At 36.1% G+C, this 27012-nt stretch overlaps 2 protein-coding genes across 2 annotated transcripts; one reads left to right on the top strand and one right to left on the bottom strand.

Moving 5' to 3' along the window:
• The first annotated feature begins 48 nt into the window (after positions 1-48).
• Positions 49-2854, top strand: LOC107624169 (transcription factor bHLH112). Its single transcript, XM_016326643.3, has 7 exons — positions 49-626; positions 778-1282; positions 1427-1543; positions 1645-1710; positions 1873-1938; positions 2068-2118; positions 2262-2854. The coding sequence occupies exons 1-7, from the start codon at positions 271-273 to the stop codon at positions 2433-2435; spliced, it is 1335 nt and encodes a 444-aa protein (XP_016182129.1). The 5' UTR covers positions 49-270; the 3' UTR covers positions 2436-2854.
• Positions 2855-23586: 20732 nt separating this feature from the next.
• Positions 23587-25023, bottom strand: LOC107624407 (putative NAD(P)H dehydrogenase (quinone) FQR1-like 1). Its single transcript, XM_016326903.3, has 3 exons — positions 24946-25023; positions 24259-24618; positions 23587-23942 (listed from the first exon to the last, which is right to left on the bottom strand). The coding sequence occupies exons 1-3, from the start codon at positions 24966-24968 to the stop codon at positions 23717-23719; spliced, it is 609 nt and encodes a 202-aa protein (XP_016182389.1). The 5' UTR covers positions 24969-25023; the 3' UTR covers positions 23587-23716.
• Between the last annotated feature and the right edge of the window lie 1989 nt (positions 25024-27012).

The following is a 27012-nucleotide window of genomic DNA, read 5'->3' as shown; positions in this document are numbered from 1 at the left end:
GAATTTTCACTTTTAATTTATATAGAAAAAATTAGAATTGGAGAATTAGAATTAGATTCAAAATTCTTTTTGATTTGATTAATCTAATCATTCTGTAATTGTGATTGTAATAACAAGGAGATTTTGGTAGTTGCCTCCAACCATTCCATATATAAAATCAATTGACTCTAACCATGCTAGCTAGCGCGCACATATATATATATGTGGTCATCAGGTAAGTAAATATACAAGATAAACGCATATACTTAGAGCGATAAAGAGCACGTAGAAATGGCCGAGGAGTTTCAAGCTACAATTTGTGGTGATAACTATTGGTGGAACTCAAATAGAAGTTTGTTCTCTTTGATGGGGGGATCAATGACGTGTTCTGTAGCAGCTGCTAATGATTCAGCAAACAATTATGGCTCTTTCTGGCAAGGTTCTGATTTCATGGATTTCAAGGGAGCAACAACAAAATCTTCTTTTAAAGAAGAAGATACAGACAAGTGTAGTAATAATGAATCATCAATATCAGCAGCAGTAGCAGGTGGAACCGTTGGGAGTATCTTCATCAATTCCACCTCACAAATGATGAGTTATGGCCTCTCATCTTCACCATCATCCCCTTGGAATAATCCTTCTCTATTGTAAGTACTCTTAATTTGATCTTCAAGTCACCACTCTATCTTATTATGAGTGCTGTTGTGAAGAAAGAAAACTTTTCTTTTGTTATACTCTTTTGAAAAAGAATCATCCATCACTGTAATAAATTAATTTTTCTGATCGATTTGTACGCAGTGGTTGTAATGAAAGGTCAGAAAACAATTTCCAATCTGTTGTGCTTCAAGAAGAAACGGGATTAGATCCTTCTAGTAATAACTCACAACAGATCCAGCAACAGCAAGAATTTTCGAGTTCCATGGGTGGTGGATTTACAGTTGAATCATCATTATCTGCATCTCATGATTACCCCTTGATGCAAGCAGGACTATTTGGTTCGACTGACTCATCATCATCACTCTTCACAACTAACCAACCAACCCTTCCTGAACTGTCACCAATATGGTCTACGGTGTCTTCCTTTACGAAGCCTTCATCATTTATGGAGCCAAAGCAACTTAATGGATTGCAATTCTCAAACAATACTCCTTTCTGTAATGCTTCAACTGAAGAGACACTTTATAATATAAGATCTGATATCTTTTCTTCGTCTTCTTCTCAACCACAGCTATATCAAACATCACCAACAACTTTTGATAATAGCAAACCCAATAATGCTCTAACTAGTACTCCACTCAACAAGGTAATTATTAATTAATATATTTTTGTATGTTAACTACTAAATGTAATAATATATTTAATAATCATAGAAAATTTATCAATTTTTTATGTCTTCATTAGCAATAAATCAAAGTGAAATAAAAATTGATTTATTAATTATATGCAGTTGAAGAGAGAAGAATCTCCAGAAAAAGCATCATCATCAGTCTGTAGCAAAAATGTTTCTGGGCGCGTCTTCAAAAAAGCAAGAATTGAAACGCCATCTCCTTTGCCTACTTTTAAGGTTTTAATCTTTAAATAACAAACTCCCTCAAGCTAGCTCTATATACTACTTCGTATAATTTAAATATAAAACTAATCTTACATGTTGATATGTATGAAAAGGTTCGAAAAGAAAAGTTAGGGGACCGAATTACTGCTCTTCAGCAATTGGTATCACCTTTTGGAAAGGTGAATTTTCTTCTCGTTTTGGATTTTTTTTCTTCCACGGCTGTCATAATGAACAGCTATCTATGCCATTGTTTGAAAATTTATTTACCTTTTTAAAAGTTATAATGCTACGAATTAATCACATATACTTTGTTTTTAATCTTATTTTTTATCTGTATATAGACGGACACTGCATCGGTTCTACATGAAGCCATTGAGTACATCAAATTTCTTCATGATCAAGTCAATGTATGCTTTCTTTTTTAAATAAATAAACAAAAATATTGTTGTGATATATATAATAATCTTACAAAATAATAGTGAAAATTATGTTTCTTGATTAATTAAATATGGCCTTTTTTTTTTCTTTAACACCAGGTTTTAACTGCTCCATATATGAAAAATGGGTCTTCCATTCAAGATCAACAGGTAATATAAAATAAAATGCTTTTATAATACGTGGTTATATACATACACAACAAAATACTATTTGTATACTTTTAGTGTACATGTAAATTTTGAGATATTAAATTTGCATATCTGTTTATTTAGTTTTTCTTTTCTATTTTAAGGGATGTGATTATGAAAAGGATTCAAAATGTTTAACGCAAGATTTGAGTAGTCGAGGGCTTTGTTTGGTACCAGTTGCAAGCACATTTCCGATGGCTACTGAGACCACCGCTGATTTTTGGACGCCTACATTTGGAGACTCACTCATCGGCAATGTGGCAGGTAGTCATCAATGAGCCAATAATAAATATATGTAATAGATTCTTTCCAGTGGAGAACTACTCATCTACGAAAGTGATAACTATATATAGTTATTTGTTTAAGAAGAATAATAGAGAAAAAGAAGCAAATATAATGACATCAATTGTGAATTGAGGAAAAAAAAAGTAGAGATGGAAAAGAAAAACAGAAGAAAAAAAAATCAAAAGTAAAGGCAAAATGATGTACACTAGTAGTTAATGATTAGTGACCACTGGAAGAGAATATACATTCCTATCTTAGCCTAAATATTTAGTAGTTAAGAATGAATTCATATAGTCCCCATGTTTTAATATACTAGTAGTAATCTGGAAGCTCCATATAAAGGAGGAATATAAACAAGTTGTAACTTTGGCAGCATTATTTTATATTAGATTACAGGAATTTTACTGTGGTTTATGTTGTTAGAAATACATATATTATGTGCCTTGAATTTAGCATGTGGAATTGTCTAGTTTAAGAGTCTTTTCCTGTATGTTAAATTGTTAATCAATATATTATATGATTTATATTTTGCAATTAAAGTGTCGTCCTTATATTTAATATTATTATTCAAAAGGAAAGCAAAGAGGATATAATGTGAATTATGTGATATTCTATTTTAAAATAAATCTTTTTTTAATTTTTAAGGTCATTAAATAAGTAATGTGTTTAGACAATTCATGGTCTATATATATTAATTTTGTTATGATGCATTAATTTTTAATAAATTTAAAAAATAAAATATATTTATTTTAATAATTATGCTACACATACAAGTTTTTTTGCCTTATAAGTCTTACAAGTTGGGCCAAACCTAAACAGAAGCTACACTCACCCACAAAAATGTGTTAACATGCGTGTTTTCTTCGCGTTTCTCCTCCTCCTCCTCTTCTTCCTTCTTCTTCTCCTTCTTCTTTGTGTTTATCCTCCTTTTTCTTCGCGTGTTTCATCTTCATCATCGTATTTTTCCTCCTTCTTCTTTTGATGTTGCAACATTATGTATTTTTTTTTCTTTGTTTGATTTTTTCCTCCCAAAAATAATTATGAGAATATGAAATAAGAAAATGAAGAAGAAGAAAGAGCAGAAGATGAAGAGGTGGAAGAAGAAGAGTTTTGAATTATGCAGAACTTATCAGAATAATAATACACCCAAATATCTTCATTTTACACCCAAATTTGCTACAAATACATAAATGAGTTATGCTACGTGTACACTAAAATCAACCACCAAAGTCAGCCACCAGTATAAAATACATACTAAAATATAAATATACATTGAAAATAAATTAAACCACACATGTATTTATACACAAATACATTAGTGGATAATTCTAGTGATGGATTTTAGTGTACAAATAGCATTTTTGTACAGAAAAATATTTCCTCTAAAACTGCATTTTTTTTCTTCTTCTTCTTTTCCTTATTTCATTCTTTCTTTTAGTTAAATGAATGTAAGTTCATCCTCTTTCAAGTAATTTTGTAGCATTATGTGTTTTTTCTTCTTCTTTGTTTAATTTTTTTATTTTTATTCTTGTTAAGAGTGTAAAACAAGAAGAAACTTGAGAAGGTAAAACAAAAAGAAAAAGATGAATAAGAAAAAAAAGAAGAAGAATATGGTGATGATGATGGAAAAAAAAGAACCAGCAGAAGATGAGGAGGAGGAAGAAGAAGAGTTTTGAATTATGCAGAACTTATCAGAATAAAAATACACCCAAATATCTTCGTGTTACACCCAAATATCTTCGTGTTACACCCAAATTTACTGCAAATACAGAAATGAGTTATGCTACGTGTATACTAAACTCAGCCACCAAAGTCAGCCACCAGTATAAAATACATACTGGAATACAAATATACATTGAAAAAAATTAAATCACACATGTATTTATACACAAATATATTGGTGGATGATTTTAGTGGCTGATTTTAGTATACAAATAGCATTTTTGTACAGAAAAATATTTCCTCTAAAGCTGCATTTTTTTCTTCTTCTTCTTTTCCTTATTTATTTCTTTCTTTTAGTTAAATGAATGTAATTTCATCATCTTCCAAGTAATTTTACAGCATTATATATTTCTTCTTCTTCTTTGTTTAATTTTTTTTATTTTTATTCTTGTTAAGAGTGTAAAACAAGAAGAAACTTGAGAAGGTAAAAAAAAAAGATGAATAAGAAAAAAAAGAAGAAGAAGATGGTGATGTTGATGAAAAAAAAAAGAACCAGCAGAAGATTAGGAGGAGGAAGAAGAAGAGTTTTGAATTATGCAGAACTTATCAGAATAAAAATACACCCAAAATTTCTTAAAATACACCCAAATAACTTCGTGTTACACCCAAATATCTTCGTGTTACACCCAAATTTACTACAAATACAGAAATGAGTTATGCTATGTGTACACTAAAATCAGCCACCAAAGTCAGCTACCAATATAAAATACATACTGGAATACAAATATACATTAAAAATAAATTAAATCACACATGTATTTATACACAAATACATTGGTGGACGATTTTAGTGCACAAATAGCATTTTTGTACAGAAAAATATTTCCTCTAAAGCTGCATTTCTTCTTCTTCTTCTTCTTCTTCTTCTTCTTCTTCTTCTTCTTCTTCTTCTTAGTTAAATGAATGTAAGTTCATCATCTTTCAAGTAATTTTGCAGCATTATGTGTTTCTTCTTCTTTGTTTAATTTTTTTTATTCTTTTTAAGAGTGTAAAACAAGAAGAAACTTGAGAAGGTAAAACAAAAAGAAAAAGATGAATAAGAAAAAAGAAGAAGAAGAAGATGGTGATGATGATGAAAAAAAGAACCAGCAGAAGATGAGGAGGAGGAAGAAGAAGAGTTCTGAATTATGCAGAACTTATCAGAATAAAAATACACCCAAAATTTCTTAAAATACACCCAAATATCTTCGTGTTACACCCAAATATTTTCGTTTTACTCCCAAATTTGCTGCAAATATAGAAATGAGTTATGCTACGTGTACACTAAAATCAGCCACCAAAGTCAGCCACCAGTATAAAATACATACTGGAATACAAATGTACATTAAAAATAAATTAAATCACACATGTATTTATACACAAATACATTGGTGGCTAATTTTAGTGGCTAATTTTAGTGTACAAATAGCATTTTTGTACAGAAAATATTTCCTCTAATGTTGTATTTTTCTTCTTCTTCTTCTTTTTCTTATTTCTTTCTCTCTTTTAGTTAAATGAATGTAAGTTCATCATTTTTCAAGTATTTTGCAGCATTATGTGTTTCTTCTTCTTCTTTGTTTGATTTTTTTTGTTTTTATTCTTGTTAAGAGAGTTAAATAAGAAGAAACTTGAGAAGGTAAAACAAAAAGGAAAAGATGAATAAGAAAAGAAGAAGAAGATAAAGATGGTGATGATGATGAAAAAAAAGCAGCAGAAGATGAGGATGAGGAAGAGAAAGAGTTCTAAATTATGCAGAACTTATCAGAATAAAAATACACCTAAAATTTCTTAAAATACACACAAATATCTTCGTGTTACACCCAAATATTTTCGTTTTACACCCAAATTTGTTGCAAATACAGAAATGAGTTATGTTACGTGTACATTAAAATTAGCCACCAAAGTCAGCCGCCAGTATAAAATACATACTGAAATACAAATATGCATTGAAAATAAATTAAACCACACATGTATTTATACACAAATACATTGGTGGCTGATTTTAGTGTACAAATAGCATTTTTGTATAGAAAAATGTTTCCTCTAATGCTACATTTTTTTCTGAATTGAACCACACCTCAACCACTTGATTGGATTCAAAACAATAAAAGGAGGAGAAGACTTGTAAAGACTTGTATGAGAAAAATACTTGTATGTAGAGAACAAACTGCTCATCAATACCATAGAGGGGCTGCAAAATACACCAAAGATACACCATATAAAAACAAGCATAAACTATAGAATGCAAATATAACTATAAAACCATCATAAAAAAATAACAAAAATCATATTCATAAATTATCGTTAAACAGAAACTAAAATAATTCAACTAAAAGAATAAGACAATTCACCCTCAATAAGATGAAAAGTCATAAACTATAAATACACCCAAACTTTCCTAAAATACACTCAAATATTCCTGATTTACACCCGAACGTCTGATATAAAATGCAGAAAATTCATCAAAACTAGTACATTAGATTCAATTCAAACAAAGAACAATGAACAATACATTTCACAGGCAAAGTCTACGCATTATTCAGCTACACAATCATAAACTACTAACTGGATTCAAATTCAGATTTAATTATTAACTGGAATTAAATCACACCTCAGAAACTTCATTGGATTCAAATTCAAAATCCACTTCGCTCTAGTTCAGCTGACAATTTGAAGTTGAATCATCCATTATTTTCAAAACGATTTCAAAGCTTGATTTTAGAAACAATGAAAAACAAAAAATTAAAATTGAAGAAAGAGAACAGAGAGAGAAACTTACGTAAATGGTGAAGGAGAAGACAGAGAGAAATGCACGAAAGAAATCGAAGAGAGAAGGCAAGAAAACGTAGAAAAAATTCAAAAAAGAAAATGAAATCCTTTAAAAAAAAGAAGTTGTATATTTGCGCGTTGATTGATTAAAAATCTGTTAAGAAGGCGCATGACGTGCCATAAAAAGCGCGTTTTAGGGATAAGGGATATTGAGGACTTGTAAGACTGTATCTGGAGATTAATTGTTATTTTAAAATGAAAAGAGTATACAATAAACAATTATGCATTAATGACAAAGTTGGTAGAATAATGAGCCAATAGAATAAATTAACACTCAATAAAAATTTCAATAGTACGTGTTATATTTAAATTTGACTATAAACGTCAACTTATCAGTTGAAATATAAAATAAAAATGGGTTTGTTACGATTCAAATAAAGTGTAGTTTAAAAACAAATTATACGCAGATATTGTTGATAATAATACACCATTCCCCCTTGAGAAAAGACCTTTGACAGAGAAATAAAATAGACACAATCACAACACAAGAATTTAACGTAGAAACTCCAATTACCGGAGAAAAAAACCACGGCCGTTGTCAAATGACAACCAGAGAATATCACTATGTGAAAATTGTTACAACACATAGACTTCTTTCTCTCACCGGCACCCCAATACACCCACACTCTCTCAAAGCAAATATCTAACTACACCTCACAACACTCTCTAATAAAGAGTACAGAGGAAAAGAAAAATCAGATACAAGCTTAAAGTGTTTCTGACTGGTGCAAAAACAAATGGAGAACTTAGCCTCATATTTATAGCCTAGGCCACCCACTCCATTTGCTATCCTGAGCAATGTGGGACTAATTCAACCAAATCCTAACAATCTCCACCTTGATTGAAATAGTCACACATCTTCATCTTCCATTGTCAACACCGACAATTCTTTGCTGCCATTGTCTATACCGACAATCATAGTTCAGAGAACTATCATACTCCACCATGAAAGTATACTCACTTGGAATTAGACCACTCCAAGCATTTCACCTTGGTACAGATCGAAACCTTGCTGAAAATTCATGGTGCAACTTCCAAATTGGCTTTTTCTGGAAGTTCTTCAGCCATCGACCTAACTCCGCCACACACCTTGCATCTCAACGCCAACCAATGCCCGTGTGCAATTGTGGACCCAATTGCCACAACTTATCCTTATCCATGGCAGTGCGGTAATACCATGAGGATACTTCTTGTCTTCTAGAGAACATCATCTTCTCTCATAGAGAGAGCAACCAGAGATCTTCTCCTTCAACGCCTTGTGCAAACCTGATTGTGTCAACACATCCTTGACTTGTATTTGCCATAAGCCAAAATTGATTCTTCCATCAAATTTCTCCATTTCAAGCTTCACAGCACTTGAATATCCTGACATTGTTGCAACCGTATACTGGAATAGTATAACTCAACTGTAGACCGTGCACTAGGAAGGGTCCCCAGGAAAGAGAGGTGGGTCACAATGGACACACTTAAATACCAAGTCTTTCCTTAGCCAGAATCTTTCCAAACTGTACTCTCACAGTGTCACACTGCCTTCCAGCAACAACAACAGCAACCAAAGATCAACCTCAAGCCACAGAACAAAATTCTTTTCTGATGTGGAAGGTCAGACTAGGCTGCAACCACAGAGCATACTAAGAATAAATCCCACCGAACCGAAGCTCTGATACCACTTGTTGGGAATAATACACCATTCTCCCTTGAGAAAACACCTTTGACAGAGAAATAAAATAGACAATCACAACACAAGAATTTAACGTGGAAACTCCAATTACCGGAGAAAAAAACGACGGCCGTTGTCAAATGACAACCAGAGAATATCACTATGTGAAAATTGTTACAACACATAGACTTCTTTCTCTCACCGGCACCCCAGTACACCCACACTCTCTCAAAGCAAATATCTAACTATACCTCACAACACTCTCTAATAAAGAGTACAGAGGAAAAGAAAAATCAGATACAAGCTTAAAGTGTTTCTGACTGGTGCAAAAATAAATGGAGAACTTAGCCTCATATTTATAGCCTAGGCCACCCACTCCATTTGCTATCCTGAGCAATGTGGGACTAATTCAACCAAATCCTAACAGATATATGGGCTCAATTTTCTAGTTATGGAACCTGTTAGTGTGCTTTCTCCGGATATAGAAATAGGGAGTGATAGACGAGAAAGTGGGACAGCTTTATGTCATTCTTAGGTGAAAGAACTTGGAGGGTCCGAGTTCTTTGTTAAGAAAAAATAAACAAACAAGTCGGAGGGTACAACTTATTGATGGCTGGAATTTGAATTTTAACCATGCAAAACAGACCGTGCGTTATATATATATATATTGTTCATATCCTGACCCAACACTAAGTCCCAGGTCCAAACGAAAGACCCAATCCAAAGGATTGAGCCTCACCTCACGCCGACCTTCCCCTAAAGAAGTCGGTTCCAGCCACGTCTTACTCTAAAAGAAGTCGGGGACGAGAGTTAGTTGGCAGATAAACACTCATTCAAATGGGTAACTGCCCCTAAAATCTCTCAACCCACTTCCAGGAGCCATATCCCAACTCCCCTAAGATAAAGGGACGGTTATCCACCTTAAAAGGTGGAACTACTTTAACGGTGGTTATTGGTTCACCACTATAAGTACACTGACACCCCTCAGGTATCTCTAAGTCCCAATACTCTCTAGACCTGCTCACACCCTTGCTGACTTAGGCATCAGAGTGTCTTTGCAGGTACCATCCCCATTCGTTCATACTCACAAGTCGGACGGAGGCCCCCCAAGACGCGAACCCGCTCGAAGGCTTCCTTCCTCAGACGATTGGGCTAACCCAGCGAGTCTAGCCCAATAATCTCTGGTTACCCAACGTAACATTGGCGCCGTTGCCGGGGATCTGAGAGATCAACCAGTGATGGCGGACGAATCACTGGAAGATGGCCACACGGCGTCTGATTCTGAACAGGAAAACCTGGATACTGGAAACAACGACGCGAACCCAACTCCCCACCAGGAAGCCAGCGATCAACATCGGGAAGGCACCTCCGGGCTTAAAAATCCGAAGGTGAACTCCTCGGATGGACGAGAGTCAGGAAAGGAAGGGCCACCCCACGCAACCGAGCTAATGGGGTTGGTCCACGGCCACCAAAACCATTTGGAACAGTTGGAACATGAGTTAGAATGACAACGAGAGGCGGAGCGAAATCTCAGGGAAGAGATAGAGCGATGAAAAGAGTTAGAAGAAAAACTCTTAAAACTAGAATCCTCCCTTAGAAGTCGGAACTCCCGTGGCGACCGAGAAGAGTCGCCCCTGGGAGGAGAAGATCCGTTCAGTGAGGACATCATGAGGGAAAAAGTTCCAAGAAACTTCAAAAGCCCTGATATGAACCTCTATGACGGAACCACATATCCGAAGCATCATTTAAGCAATTTCAAAAGTCGGATGTATCTGGCTGATGCTTCTGATGCGACTCGCTGCAAAGCTTTTCCGACCACCTTATCAAAAGCAGCGATGAAGTGGTTCGACAGCCTCCCACCAAGATCGGTCACCAGCTTTGAGGACCTCTCGAGAAAGTTCTTGATGAGGTTCTCCATCCAGAAGGATAAAGTAAAATACGCACTGAGCCTCCTGGGAATAAAGCAGGAGGTCGGAGAACCTTTGTGGAACTATATGGAAAGGTTCAATAAAGCGTGTTTGGAAATTCAAGACCTGCCCACCGAGGCAGTCATCATGGGGTTAGTAAATGGACTCAAAGAAGGTCCCTTCTCACAGTCCATATCAAAAAGGCACCCCACCTCCCTGAGCGATGTACAAGAAAGAGCAGAGAAGTACCTCAATATGGAGGAGAATGCCAGACTACGAGAGCCGAGTTGGCGGTCCGGGCACGCCCACTCGACAAAAGAGAAAGAGAGAGAGCCCAAGAAGAAAGAAGAACTTGGTCTCGACAGACCGAGGAAATATCACTCTTATACTCCTATAAAGGTTTCCATGGTGGATGTATACAGAGAAATCTGCAACACTGAAAGGCTGCCGCCTCCCAGACCCATTAAAAATAAAAAGGGAGGAAGCCGCAGTGATTACTGTGAGTACCATAAGATCTATGGTCATTCAACAAATGATTGCTACGACCTTAAAAATGTGATAGAAAAGTTGTCTAGAGAAGGTCGGCTTGATAGATATCTCATGGAAAGGTCGGACAATCATGGGAAGAGAAAGCGAGAGGATGGCGACAGAAGAGACCCACCGCCACAAACCCCCGAGAGACACATACATATGATCTCGGGAGGATTTGCGGGAAGGGACTCACCAAGTCCTCTCGCAAGAGACACCTCAAGTGAGTTTACCAGGTCGGGAGTGAATCACCCGACCTTCCCACAATCTCATTCACAAAGGAGGATGGGTAAGGAGTAATCCCTGGACATGATGATCCAGTGGTGATAACTATGATCCTCGCCAATGCCCATCTCCACAGAACCCTAGTAGACCAAGGGAGTTCGGCAGATATCCTTTTCAAGCCCGCATTCGACAAATTAGGGTTGGATGAAAAGGAGTTAAGAGCCTACCCCGATACTTTATATGGATTAGGCGACACGCCGATAAAACCACTGGGATTTCTACCCCTCCACACGACCTTCGGGAAGGGGGAAAAATCTAAAACTCTGAGCATAGACTTCATAGTCATCGACGTGGGGTCAGCATATAATGCCTTGATTGGCAGAGCTACCCTAAATCGACTCGAAGCGGTGGTGTCTACCCCTCATCTTTGCATGAAATTCCTGACATTTGCGGGGATAGCAAGGATACGGGGAGACCAGAAGTTGGCGAGAAAATGCTACAATGAAAGCCTGAACCTGAGAGAAAAAGGCAAGGAAGTCCACACCATAGAGCTCGGTGGCACAAGAACCAAAGAAGAGATGCGCCCACAACCAGGAGGAAAAACTGAAGAAATACAGGTCGGCGAATAGGAAGGAAAAAATACCAACATAGGAGCTAACCTAGAAGAAAACTTAAAACAAAGGTTGACAAAGCTCCTAAAAGAAAATTCTGACCTCTTCACCTGGAAAGCTTCCGACATGCCAGGAATAGACCCCGAGCTCATGTCCCACCGGCTCTCGGTCCACCCAGGGTCTCGACCTGTACAGCAGCGAAGGCGTAAGCTCGGCCCAGAACTAGCTCAAGCGGTAGAAGAGCAGATACAAGTACTCCTAGAAGTCGGCTTCATCAGAGAAGTTAAATACCCAACATGGCTAGCAAATGTAGTACTAGTTAAGAAACAAAACGGCAAGTGGAGGATGTGCATCGACTATACCGACCTGAATAAGGCATGTCCCAAGGACCCATATCCGCTCCCAAGCATTGATACCCTAGTGGACTCCAGCTCAGGGTATCAATACTTGTCGTTTATGGATGCCTACTCAGGATATAACCAAATCCTGATGTACAAGCCAGACCAGGAAAAGACATTATTCATCACGCCTAGAGCAAATTATTGCTACGTGGTCATGCCTTTCGGATTAAAAAATGCAGGGGCCACGTACCAAAGGCTGATGAACAAAGTGTTCGCTCCCCACCTCGGGCACTTAATGGAGGTCTACGTAGACGACATGCTGGTAAAAACCCGGGAAAAGGCCGACCTCTTTACGGACCTCGTACAAGTTTTCAACACCATAAGGGCGCATAGGATGAGGCTAAATCCCGCAAAATGCACCTTCGCGGTGGAGGCTGAAAAATTTCTAGGGTTCATGCTAACCCAAAGAGGGATCGAAGCAAATTCCAACAAGTGCAAAGCCATCCTAGAAATGAAAAGCCCAACTTGCTTGAGAGAGGTCCAACAACTGAATGACCGACTTGCAGCCCTTTCCAGGTTCTTGGCAGGGTCAGCATTAAGGTCCCTTCCACTGTTCTCCCTGCTAAGAAAAGGATGCCAGTTCGAATGGACTCCAGAATGTGAAGAAGCGTTCCAAGAGTTCAAAAAGTTTTTGAGCCAACCTCCAATCCTCACCTGACCTCTAATTGGGGAAGAACTCGTCCTATATTTCTTTGTAGCAGACAAAGCTGTCGCATCAGCCCTAATACGAGAGGATAAGGTCGGACAACATCCAGTGTACTTCACCAGCAAAGTTCTACAGGGCCCCGAGCAAAGGTACCACAAACTAGAGAAGTTTGCTTACTCCTTAGTAATAGCCTCACGGAGGTTACGGTCCTACTTCCAAGCCCACACAATAAGAGTCCGAACGAACCAACCTATGAAGCAAATCCTCCAAAAGACAGATGTTGCAGGGAGAATGGTTCAGTGGGCGATAGAGCTCTCCGAGTTCGACTTGAAGTATAAAACTCGGACCGCGATCAAAGCCCAATGCCTCACCGACTTCATAGCGGAGCACGCGGGAGACCAAGAGGGAAAGCCAACTACATGGGAACTATACGTAGATGGATCCTCAAACAAGACAGGAAGCGGTGCAGGCATAATACTAGCCAATGAAGGGGGAACACAGATAGAAGTTTTCCTCAAATTTGAATTTCCAGCTTCTAACAATCAGGCAGAATATGAAGCCCTGATTGCAGGATTAAAGCTGGCAGAAGAGGTCGGCGCAACCAAAGTACTGATATTCAGCGATTCCCAAGTAGTGACCTCCCAAATAAATGGAGAGTATCAGGCCAAAGACCCGAATATGAAAAGATACTTGGAAAAAACTCTGGAGCATCTCGGGCGCTTTGCAGAAACCGAGATCAGACACATAACTCGGGATCTTAATAGCAGAGCAGACGCCCTCTCCAAGTTAGCAAGTACCAAACCAGGGGGAAATAGTAGAAGCTTGATCCAGGAAACTCTCCAAGAACCTTTTGTGGTGAAAACAGAGGACAAATAGGAAGTCCTTGAAGTGACCATGTTAAACCTCGAATGGATGAATCCCTTGGTCGAATACCTAAAATTCGACATCCTCCCCAAAGAGAAAAAAGAGGCCAAGAAAATTTGGAGGGAAGCACAATACTACACTTTGGTGAAAAATATCCTCTATAAAAGAGAAATATCAACACCATTGCTAAAGTGCGTACCGACCTCAAGGACAACTGAAGTACTAGAGGAGGTTTATAATAGAATCTGCGGAAACCACCTCGGAGCTAGGTCGTTAGCAAGAAAGGTAATCCGAGCAGGGTTCTATTGGCCGACCTTGCAGAAAGATGCCATAGAATTTGTGAAGAAATGCCAACCATGCCAGATGCACGCAAATTTCCATGTGGCTCCACCAGAGGAGCTAATCAGTATAACTTCTCCATGGCCCTTCGCAAAATGGGGGATGGACCTGTTAGGACCTTTTTCCCAGGCTCCAGGACAAGTCAAATACTTAATCGTGGGAATAGACTACTTCACAAAGTGGATAGAAGCAGAATCATTGGCCACTATCACTGCCCAGAGAAGTCGGAGGTTCCTCTATAAAAACATCATCGCAAGGTATGGGATACCCTATTCCATTACTACAGACAATGGAACCCAGTTCACTGACTCTACCTTTAGAAACCTAGTGGCCAGTATGAAGATCAAACACCAGTTCACCTCGGTGGAACATCCACAAGCAAATGGACAAGATGAGGCAGCTAACAAAGTCATACTGGCAGGACTAAAGAAAAGACTACAAGATGCAAAAGGAGCTTGGGCTGAGGAGCTCCCGCAAGTGTTGTGGGCCTACCGGACGACGCCACAATCCGCCACAGGAGAAACACCCTTCCGACTTGTCTACGGCGTAGAAGCCATGATACCAGTAGAAATTAGCGAACAAAGTCCAAGGGTGATCCTCCATGATGAGGTCGGAAATATACAGGGGCACAAAGAGGAGCTTGAATTGCTCTCCGAAGTCCGAGAGCAAGCCCAGATAAGAGAAGCAGCGTTGAAATAAAGGATGACTACCAGGTACAACAGAAAAGTCATTCGAAGGAGTTTCACCCCAGACGACTTGGTCTTGATCAGAAACGACATTGGAGTCAACAAATCTGGGGAAGAAAAACTCGCTGCCAATTGGAAGGGACCATACAAAATTAGTGAAGTCCTAGGAAAGGGTTACTACAAAGTGACCAACTTAAGCGGAGCCGAGTTACCTAGGTCTTGGCATGCTTGTAACATGAAAAGGTATTACAGTTAAAAGTGAACTCTACTCCTTGATGTACTCTTTTCCTAACTTCATGATTTTTTCCCAAAAGAGGGTTTTTTCTGAAGGGGGGATTTTTAACAAGGCATCATAGTAGAGACTAAGGGGTCATAGATAGTGAAAAGCCCTTAGTAGCAGTAAAAGTACCTTCACAAATAAATAAAGATCTTTTATCTCTTATAAATTCCTTTTCGTTTTTCTTTCTATGAAACGCGCCGACTTAAGCTTGACAAAGCGTGAAAATCCCATGATTGACCTAGATGGTCGTCAGGATAAAACGACGAGGTACAAGTCAGCGTAAAGAGATTATAAAAGTCGATCGTGAGAAACTCGGAAACATTTCGACTCCTAAGTCGAAATGGAAACCGAGCAGCAAAGAAAACGCATCGCAAAAATAACCTAAGTCATAGGAACTCAATAAATCAAAAAAATTGAGTATCAGGAATACCAAAAAGAGATTGAAAAACCTATTAAAAGTGCCAAAGCAAAAGACTGTCCCAAGTTCTTAAAGAAAAAAGAAACTTAAAAGAAAGGATAGTCGGCCAAGAAAAAGGGTTTTCAGATCAAAGGGGTTTTCCAAAAACCTAAAATCAGAAAAGCATGCACACAAAAAGACAAAGAAAAGTAACTTAAACCCTTATCCAAAAAAGGATATTTCTAAACTATTTTCTTTACGGCCTTAAAAGGCCAAGAAATGTGTCAGCAGACCATCACCACAAATATAAAAATAAATAGTTTAAAAAGGAGGGGACCCACAGGCCGGGCCCCATATAGCCACAATCAATTTTTCAAAGTTCATTGCCACCAGAGCCAAGAGGAGTAGTCGGAGCACCACTGGAGTCAGGAAGAGCGCCATCAGGACCAAGGAGGGAAGTGTCCATAGGAGAAGGAGTGGAGGTTTCCGGAGCCTTCGAGGAACACGGAGCATCCTTAGGTCGGGGAGGAGACTCCATTATCCTCTACCCCCGAGTCTTCAAATCCGACTCGGTAACATATTGGGGAGAGGGAGGAGAGACTATAGCTCCATCAATAACGACTTTGTCAGGATCCAAGGGAGAGAGATCTAAGTCGGGAGCAAGAACTCCGACTTGTTCCTTAAAGATCCTCCAGGCTTCCTCGGCCCCGTCAGCAATGGAGTCCTCCAACTCGGTATAAGCCTCCCGAGCTCTCACCAAATCCCTCTTCACCACCACGAGATCCTCAAACAGACTCGAATAACTGTCCTGCGCCTTCAGCCTCAGGCCCTCCTCCATGTTACACCGAGCCTGCAACTTCCACTCACTCTCCTTAAGGCCATCCCTTTCCTCCTTCAATTTGGCGACCTCCTCCCTCAGTGCCTTCTCATGCTCATGATACAGGAGAAGCCTCCCCTCCAGCTCTTCAACCCTCGAGGATGAACCCAGAGAGCTAAGAAGAGTCTTTTCAAAAATATCAAGGAACTTCGTGCATACCCCCGCCGCCCTGATACTCTCCTGAGCCAAAATAGTAAGGTGGTTCCGAATAGAAAGATCCATACCTATACGGGTATGAGGATAGATGTACTTTCGAACAAACTGAGGCGCATCCACTTTAGCCTCACCTTCAAAAGAAGAGCTAGACTCAAGAGTCTTGCGCTTCTTCTTTTCTGGCTCAGGGAAAGATCGGGGAGGAGGAGACGGCCGAGAAGAAGCCGAGGAAGGAATAACAATAGGTCGGGAAGGGGTCTCCAAATTGTGAGGAAGGGGGGAGGAGAAGGAAGAGGAGAGTTAGTTACCCTGGCGCCACCAACCCTGGCGCGGGATCTCGCCTTGGCCTCCTGAACTCGCTGGTAAGACTCCCTGGAATTCTTCTTCGCCATCTCTGTACAAAACAATAGGTAGCCAAAGTCAGCAAAACAAGTCGGAAGAAATGAAGTCGAAAAATATAAACAAACCAAAAACTACCTAATTGTGTCTGGACAAAGGACGGAGCCCCCTGGAGAAATTTTTTGGTATCCAGATAGGGGGCCCTCCCCCACACTTCTCGGAGAAATCCCACAATGGCTGCCTCCACTTCATCCAGGTCATCCAAACTATATTTCTCACAGGGGGAGGCCTCTAACCAGTACAGAGGAAAGCGAGGAGAAGAACTCTCATCCAGGAAAAAGGGGTGGTGACCCTCTACAGCTTGAACTTTGAAAAAATAATTTTTAAAGTCATGGAAGGATTCATCAAAAAGGGTGAAGACTCTCCGACCTTGTATAGCTCGGAAAGACACACACTGCTGCTTGTTGTTTTGCCCACTAAAGGGCTTGGTCATGTGGAAAAGAAAAAAAAATCCTCAAAGAAGTTAGAAAGTCTAAGGCATGGTTGATAAACTGGTAAATTTTTAGAAAACCCCAGGAATTGGGGTGAAGCTGGGTCAGAGCAACACGGCAGTGACGTAAAACAGCGATTTCGAAATCAGATAAAGGGAGAAAAATGCACAGGCGAGTGATCATACTATCATACATATAGAAGAAATTAGGGCTGCCTCAGAAGCCCTCCCGAAACAAACCCGGTCTTCCGGACCCGAGGCAAGAAGTTCATACTTGGGCTCATCCTCATCAGAGGTGCAGAGCCTATGATGAGTGCGAAGGTTGATGATAAAATCGGTATCAACAAAAGGTTCTTCCCCCAGAACCGTGACATCCACCCACTGAGCCAGAATTTCTATGGAAGACATTTTTTCCTAAAAAGGATTAGTGAAACCTACAAAGGAAAAAAGGAAAAGAATCAAAAACAGGGTTTCTAAGGGGATCAAACAGAAGCCTATCCTCCTCTCTAAAATAAAGACATGCAAATAAAAGCATTTCGTAAAAAGAAAGTAGAGAAAAACTAACCTTTACTTGGGAAGGATAGGGGCAGAGAAAGAAAAATCCCTTCGAGCACAAGTTTCTTACGAACAGAGGAGAAGAAGTGTAAAAGTTTTCAGAAACGAAACAAGAAAAGAGAGGGAAAAGTATTTATAAAGACGTTGGGGGCATAATGGTAAAAGCAGAAGCCGTCATTTAAAGATAGGCACTGTTTCCAATGTAACTGACCCCGCGTATGAATACACAAATCCCTAACGGACACGACGTTTGATTAGACGCGACTGTTGAGAATTTTTAAAACACGTCGGTTCTGAAACATCACGTCGGCTCCTCATCAGGTCGGCTACAGCCCTGAGTTAAATACTCGACCCCAATTCTTAAAAGAAATTGGGCTCGAGTAGGGGCACTGTTCATACCCTGGCGTAACGCTAAGGCCCAGGTCCAAACGAAAGACCCAATCCAAAGGATTGAGCCTCACCCTACGCCGACCTTCCCCTAAAGAAGTCGGTTCCAGCCATGTCTTGCTCTAAAAGAAGTCGGGGACGAGAGTTAGCTGGCAGATAAACACTCATTCAAATGGGTAACTGCCCTAAAATCTCTCAACCCACTTCCAGGAGCCATATCCCAACTCCCCTAAGATAAAGGGACGGTTATCCACCTTAAAAGGTGGAACTACTTCAACGGTGGTTATTGGTTCACCACTATAAGTACACTGACATCCCTCAGGTATCTCTAAGTCCCAATACTCTCTAGACCTGCTCACACCCTCGCTGACTTAGGCATCGGAGTGTCTTTGCAGGTACCACCCCCCATTCGTTCATACTCACAAGTCGGACGGAGGCCCCCAAGACGCGAACCCGCTCGAAGCTTCCTTCCTCAGACGATTGGGCTAACCCAGCGAGTCCAGCCCAATAATCTCCGGTTACCCAACATAACATATATATATATCAAGCTGAAAATGAAATCGTAGGGTCCGAGTTTCCTTTTTTTTAATATTAATTTGAATCTGTCAATGGTAAACGGTGGGTCCGATTTAGGGTTATTGAAAATATAAAAGTGTGCAACTCGTTCAACAGTCTCAGATCCCGTATTCTTCCTTAAGCTTGCTCGTCGTCTTCCTTTGGTTATCTGCATTTGTATTTTTTTTCTTCATGGTATGTAACCCAAAAATTTGTTAATGTGGTTTTTGTTATTATTTAATAGAGTGAGAGAAATAAATGATAGAGTACTTTTGAAAGTGTATTATTTTGGATGATAGAGTACAAAAATAATACACATTTCTATTCAGCTTCTAACAATAACAACAATAATAAACTTTCTAACAATAATAATTTTAATTATAAAATATTAAAAAAATTCAAAAAAAACCTACATCTGGTAAAAATGATAATAATTCCTAAATTCAATTTCTAACCACAACAATAATAATTATAATTACGAAATATAAAAAAATTTAAAAAAAATTTTAAAAAAAATTTACATATTTTGAATGACTGAGATAATGTATAACATGAAGTTCAGGACGATCAACATCTCTAAATTTTCTTTCTTTGGCATATTTAGCTTGCTATCACCATGCAAGCTTGGAGGAAGACGTCATGGGTGTTGTTTGGTGAAAAGAGTAAAATGAAAATGGATGATAAGTGTGGGGGCTTAATGTTGGGTAGGGCACCGTTGGGGGAGCCAGCTGAAAGTGACAAGAAGTGACAGCACCGTTTTCTCACCTACAATACAGACCGTCTGAGTAGCATCATACAAAACACACGGTTTGATTTGTGGTTTACCTGATACCACACTCAGGTGAAGCACCCCCTTATCCATAACGACGTCCAACACATACTATACTTTCATATGAAAATTAAAAAGCGCAGATATATGTCTTTGTTTAAAGAAAATTTTAATAATTTTGTTGTCTTCTCCTCTCTTATGAATATGAAAGGTTGAATTTATAATTTTCATCTCAACTTTGTAGATATTTACTCTTTGACGTTCTATTTTATTTAAGATGTAAAAATATAATGTTATAATTTAATCATTTATTTTTTTTTCATATAATTAGATAGAATAAAACAATTTTATACATATATTTAATTTTATATTATTATGTCAGTAATAATAAATATTTTTTATATTAACTGTATAAATAGTTCATAAAAAATGACGTGATTAGATGATTTTGTAAAATATTTTACAGTATATTAAAATTAAAAAATTAAACTATTTCTATATATATAATTTGAGTTAATACTCAATTTAGTCTTTAAATTTACTTGTCAACTGGTATCTATTTAGTTTCTAAATTTTATAAATATGACTCACATCAGTAATGGAATTCTATATTTTTAAAATAAATTTTTTATTATTAAAATATTCTTTTATTCTATATTTCTATCTATTTCATTTTGATATTTGTTCTATAACTATTCTATAACTATATATCTATATATATAGTTAGACTTTGGATACACAAACATTAATGGAGTGTTGACATTGACAATCTAATGCGACCCTAAAATCTTTAAAATGATATCGTTTTAGTTTTGGCTCTCAAATACCCTAAAAATGATGTAGTGTCACTTGGTTTGGGAGGAAAAATTTTAATAAACATCACTTAAATTGTTTTTGGATATTTGAGTGAAAAAAAGGATGTAGTTTTACAAAGTCCCGTATGACATCTGACTATCCACGTTAACGTTCTATTAATCTTTGTGCGTAAAAAAGTTGTTCTAGGAACATACATGAGTTACGTCTATAACGTTTGGGGATAAATAAAGACAATTAAAATTTCAAGGACGTGTAAGTTATCGAAGGATCACATTGAATATTATCTCTATATAATTTTTAAAAAAAAAATTATGCTAGATTATTTGTTATTTATTTAAATTTATCTAATTATGATGTTTATACCGAGGATATATACATAAATATTGTCTTCAACTGAAAACTGCAAATACTCTTATTGTGCATTATTGGATGTAAAGACTATATAATATTATATGATGGAGGACGAAATCACGATTAAGTAATCAAAAGAAAAAAAAAAAAAAAAAAAAAAATATATATATAGAGTAAAGTATCGTTTTTGTCCCCAACGTTTGGGGTAAGTCTTATTTGTATCCCTAACGTTTAAATCGTCCTATTTGTATTCCTAACGTTTATAAAAGTGATTCAATGTTATTCTACTATCAATTATACTAACAAATCAGATTATATTTTTCAATTATTCTCACTTAGATGTATTCATTCTCAATTAGGTCTTACTTGGATGTGTTCGATTTTAATATTATACCCACTATTTGTGTTTAGATTCAATTATGTCCCTAAAAAAGTAAATTATGTAAATGTTGTAGGAATTAATTTCAACATTTGATGAGCCATTTTTTGAAGTAAATCATCGATTCTATCCCAAACATTTGTATTCTAACTTCAAGAAGAGATTTTTAAAACTCAAACTAAAGTGCTCATAATGTGTAATTGATGGCAGGATAACATTGAATCACTTTTACAAACGTTAGGGATACAAATAGGACGATTTGAACGTTAGGGACACAAATAGGATTTACCCCAAACGTTGAGGAGAAAAACGATACTTTACTCTATATATATATATAGGAGGCTTAAAGATGAAGAATTCGTTTGGTATTGACTATTGAGTGTGATCAATCATGAAAATTAAAATACCACTTTTGTTACAAAAATCTACTTGTTAATTAGTATCTACTCTAGCCCCTCGCTTGTATCAATTGCATGTTTTAGTTTTGAATTGATACAAGATATAGACACCAATCAGCTTAACACATGCCTCCATGTCTTGAAGCATCTTGGGATCATTACCACTCTCTCTTTCTCTGGATTACTCCGTTGTTTTGGATATCAAATCTTAGTTTTTGCTGTATATAAAGGTGCGATTTACTTAGTTTTAAATAAATAAGATGCATAAAAGGAATTTCATAAAGTAGGACAGAGAAAAACAAGAAGCATATATCATCATTTTATTGTGATATATAATAAGTTTTTGTTATTATGGTACATTTTGTCTAATCATCATCAATAGCTAGCCTATATAGTTTGTTTGTATCTTGTAATTCAAGATTTGGTTTTCACTTTTCAGCATAGCATGCATGTAAAGAGTTCCTTCTTTTTTCTGCTTTTGCAAATCCAATCACACAATAAAACACGGCTTAAATTCTTTGAAAGAGATCGAGAATGAAGATTGGATATGTATATATATGTTATGTCAGATTATTCTTGGTAGGTGGGAGATGGGTGCAGGCTCTCTCTTTTTGTATGTTTGACCTAAACGTAATGTTCGATCTCATTAACTTTAAGAAGTGTTGATGTTTTCCATCAATAATTTAGATTCTCCATAGCTTCACACTTTAATATACAGTAAAAAGTGTAGGATTGACTAGTTGTATCTGCAATAACATGCATCGAGTTGGTTGATTTCCTAGAAAATCATGTAATATAGTGTCATATACTCGATGATCAGCCATGGAAATCAGTGTTCAGTCTCTTTTTTATTTTTTTGGGGTAATCAATTTCCCATTTGATTTACAATTAGGCCCAATGGTAGCCCAGTTAGTCTCTTACGTGTTAATATTTAATAATGGATACTAGCCCATACAAAATTGATTATTTCACTAAGGTCTTATAAAGTAAGTGAATAACTATTTTCTGTATGATTATTGTACAGTTAATACTAAACAATATATATATATATATATATATATATATATATATATATATATATATATATTGATTGAACTTAAGAAATAAAGTGGTTACAGAGAATAATTTGAGAAGTGATACACAAATTATGCTTCTACTATATCTACCGGAGATGTAAAATTAAAGTTGTGCATGACATCACCATCTATTGAACTTGCCACTTGCAAAGATTTGCATAAGTGCATATAGTATTTATATTTTATTGTATCACATCATAAATAATATATTGACTGTTGACACTAGGTTCCTCTCTTTTACTTTAACTACGGTTTGGAGCTATGCTTTTCTTCACAACTTTGAAATTATAACATAATAAATGAGGGCAAACATTAGAAAAAATATATAGTCTAATCCAACATTCGGGTTAAATAAAATTATCACAATAGGATAGATGCTGTCTTCTCATATTATGCTATACTATATTCGTTCCAAATGGTGTTTGTTTTCTTTGCATTGTTGGATTTTGCCGTTCTTACTTTTTGTTTGTTTCTGTTTTTGTTTTTTCTATGGGAAGGAGTTGAACATATTCTAAAACATGAACATGAGGGAAATCACTTGAATTGACTTTAGGAATATGTCTGAAGCAACAAAATCCGGTTAAATGGCACAAAAGTCAAACACTTTAGTTATCTTTCCCTTTAAGTTACCTCAAATATTATTATTTTTTAAAAAATAATTTACATTTATATTTACAGAAATTTTATATATAAAAAATATTTAATTTACACTTCTATTTATCAAAATTCGTATATATGAGTTATGAGATAATAAAATTTGTATTTATATTTTTTAGAATTTACATATATAAATTAATAAATTTTATTTATTAAAAATAATTTAGTATTTATATTAATTATATAATGAAAAAAAATATTAAAAATTACTGATTTTCAGAATCTCTCAGCGTTTAATTAAGTTGTTAATTAACGTGGATGAGGTCCGTTTAATTTTCTTAACTAACAAACTTTGAGGAGTGGTGTAACATACATTATGAGGAGTGGGGTGACAAATGATAACAATTTTATTTATTTAAAGGTTGCATTGGGAATGAATATGGATGTATGATATGTTATCATCCCTTGAGCTTCTTAGCAATTCCAGCAAAGTACTTGCCCTGATGAAAAGCATGAGCCAATTCCAACTCAGTAGGTTGTCTGGAACCATCTCCAGCAAATGTTCCAGCTCCATATGGAGATCCACCCATCACCTTCTCTAACTCATACATGCCAGCTCCAAGGGTGTATCCAGTGGGAACATAAATCATTCCATGGTGAACAAACTGAGTTATAGATGTCAACCTACACAAACAACAACAATGTTATTAACTTATTATTAGATGATTAGTTACATAAATACTTTTTTTACGCAAATATGATAGTTAAGATGTTATCACGTATTATGTTAAATAATTCAGTCAGATATGACAAACTATTTAAAATTTCACATAAAAACATGGTGGAAACTTACTGCAGTCGACTTTACGTAAAATTGATAGTTGAGAGTCGTTAGATAATTTGACTGATTTGACTAAATTTTCATCTTATGACTCTTCGCTATCAACTGCATCTGAGTTTTCACCTAAAAACATATATATAGATTTTGGTAGAGACTCACGGGGTAGTCTCTTGGCCACCTCCTTGAGCACCTGTGGAGGTAAAGAGGCCAGCAGGCTTTCCGGCGAGAGCCTGTGTGCGCCAAAGGCCGCCAGTTGCATCCAAGAAGGCTTTGAATTGGGAAGCCATCATTCCAAATCTTGTTGGAAAACCAAACAGCAAACCATCTGCTTCGGTAAGCTGATTTGGGGTAATGATTGGGACATCACTATTCTTTGGAGGTGCTCTCATCTTGTCGAGGATCTCTTGAGAATTTGTTTCAGCTACCTGCCAGAGTGTTGCTTCTACTCCTTCCACAGAATCAGCTCCTTTTTTTATCTCTTGAGCTAGCTTCTCCACATGACCGTACGTAGAATAGTACCTAAACATACATACAATTATGTAATAATGTAAATTTCAACAGCTGTCTATTTATACAGAGATACCATGAAGAGTCGAAAATGATAAAGTAGTTTAGTCGAACATGTCAAATTATCTAACAGTCTAAATCACATGAAAATATCTTTATGTAAATAATCACTATTTTAATCATATTCATTAATTATAACTTGAGAAGGAATTAGGAGGATTATGATATAGTGAGTACTACTAAATACTAATAACAGCCAAATTTAACAAGCTAAGCACTTCATATATATTGATACACCTCCTAAGAATTGATCAGTATTATAGTGGAATCATTGCTTACACAATATAAACTTTAGTAGCCATTGATGAAATATTTGCTCTGCTCTACTCTCTATAGTTGTTGTTTGTTGAGTTCAATGACTACATACCTCTTCTTATAGTGCCTATTAATATCTTTTTTATATGTAATAATCAAATGTTAACATCACTGTTGTTATTATTATTGTCCTTCATATGATTAATTATTATAAATTTCAGATTTATCTTTTAATTAGTGCAAGTTGTTCTTAGAATTGCATCATAGTATCATACAAACGTCCATGTTCTTTGTCACCAGAAACAACTTATTTTTCTTGTTATATCACTATATAATTACACATCAAGTTAGTAAATTACTTCAAATTAGCCCCTTTTATATATCACTATGAATTCAACTATTCTATATTGGTATCAAGCACATGAACTATTTATTGGAGAGTTATTCGGTTTCAACTTTCAATATCTTGTTATAGCTGCACCCTGCACTGCTAATTATATCTAATAACCTTTGAAAAAATCCTTTTATTCAAACTCAACTAATCTTGGTTTTTTCTTCTAAATTAAAATAAATGTATGATATTAAATAGGGTAATCGGATACTAAATTAACTAATAACGATGGCGAAAGGCTGGGAAAAAAATTTCTTATATCCTGGGGCTTTTAAAATTTATATACTTAGTAGTTAGTACGAACAACAATATTAATATATATATATATATAGGTCTCAAAATAATTCGATTGAATAATATTAACATTATATATATACATCATTTGTGGTCCTAATTCCGTGTATTACGTATTTAGGTACGGAAAAAAATGTTATAAATTTAGGAAAATCGTTTTTCTAGGAGTGGGTGTGGGGACCGGTCCATATTTGTTTAGAAAAAAAATAATGATTGATGAGAAACAACAAAAAATGTTAATAGAAAAATGACTAATAATTAAGGAGTTATATTAAAATTATCAACATAAATCTAAAAAAACCAAAAGGTTTTATAAGTAAATAATACTTTCTTCTATTTTATTCATCCCAATTATTATGCTGACATTTAATTTTCTTTATTCAACTACACCATTGTTGAATACTTGAATTTGTATTAGTTTCATAATCATGTTTCAGTGACGTGAATTTTCTATCTGCAATTACATCTGAACCTAAAAATATTTATAAAAATTGTTTATTAAAGAAGTTTTCAATAGAATAAAAAATTTAAACATATATTTTCTTTTATATATTTTGAGTTTTTACTACTGTTTTTTGACTCTCGTCGTCGATAACCATGACTATTATTATACATAATTTTATCATTTTGTGCTGCTAGCTAAATCGGAATGAATAATTCTTTGCAAAGAAAATTGTTTAATATTTTCTTTGTTTAAAATTGTTTAATATTGTGGAACTTCAGACCATTCTTTGTGGAAAATATTCCAAACGACTAATTACATTGTAGGGAAGAGCATGATCTTCTCATATCTTCCTATGGCCCCAGAATTACGTAAACAAAAGCAAACGAACGATTATTAATGGGTTTCATTTCATGATTCAATGCTTCGTCCAATGATTTTCAAAAAAATATTTGTATACTAAAACTCAGCTATTAAAATTATATTATGTATTTATATGGTACTTTATTTATTTAAATTATATGAATATTAAAACTATTAAATTATCTTAAAAATAAAAGGTAAAAATTTAGGTGAAGTCGACTCCACGTGAAGTTGATATCTTAGAACCGTTAGATGAAAATTTAGTCAAATTAGTCAACTCATCTAACGACTCTCAAGTATCAATTTCACGTGAAATCGACTGCACCTGAGTTTCTACCAAAATAAAATGATTACAATTTTATCCTCCCAACTTTTATATGTACAAATTTTAAAACCTGAAAATAAACCACGATTTACACAAAGGTAACTAATGCATAAATCATTGGTTCAAAAGGGGTTTTCAATGATTTACAAAAATATTGATAATACCCAAGAAAAAACCACAATTTATGACCAAAATTTGCTGCAAGCTAAAATCATAAATCGCAGTTTATTTTCAGGTTTCACATTTTGTATTAAAATTTGTACATTACTCGTGGTT

Source organism: Arachis ipaensis, chromosome B10, assembly GCF_059453495.1.
Source record: "Arachis ipaensis isolate K30076 ecotype BB chromosome B10, ASM5945349v1, whole genome shotgun sequence".
NCBI lineage: Eukaryota > Viridiplantae > Streptophyta > Magnoliopsida > Fabales > Fabaceae > Arachis > Arachis ipaensis.
The sequence above is the reverse complement of the archived record's forward strand: the minus strand, read 5'-3'. Positions and strand labels throughout refer to the sequence as shown.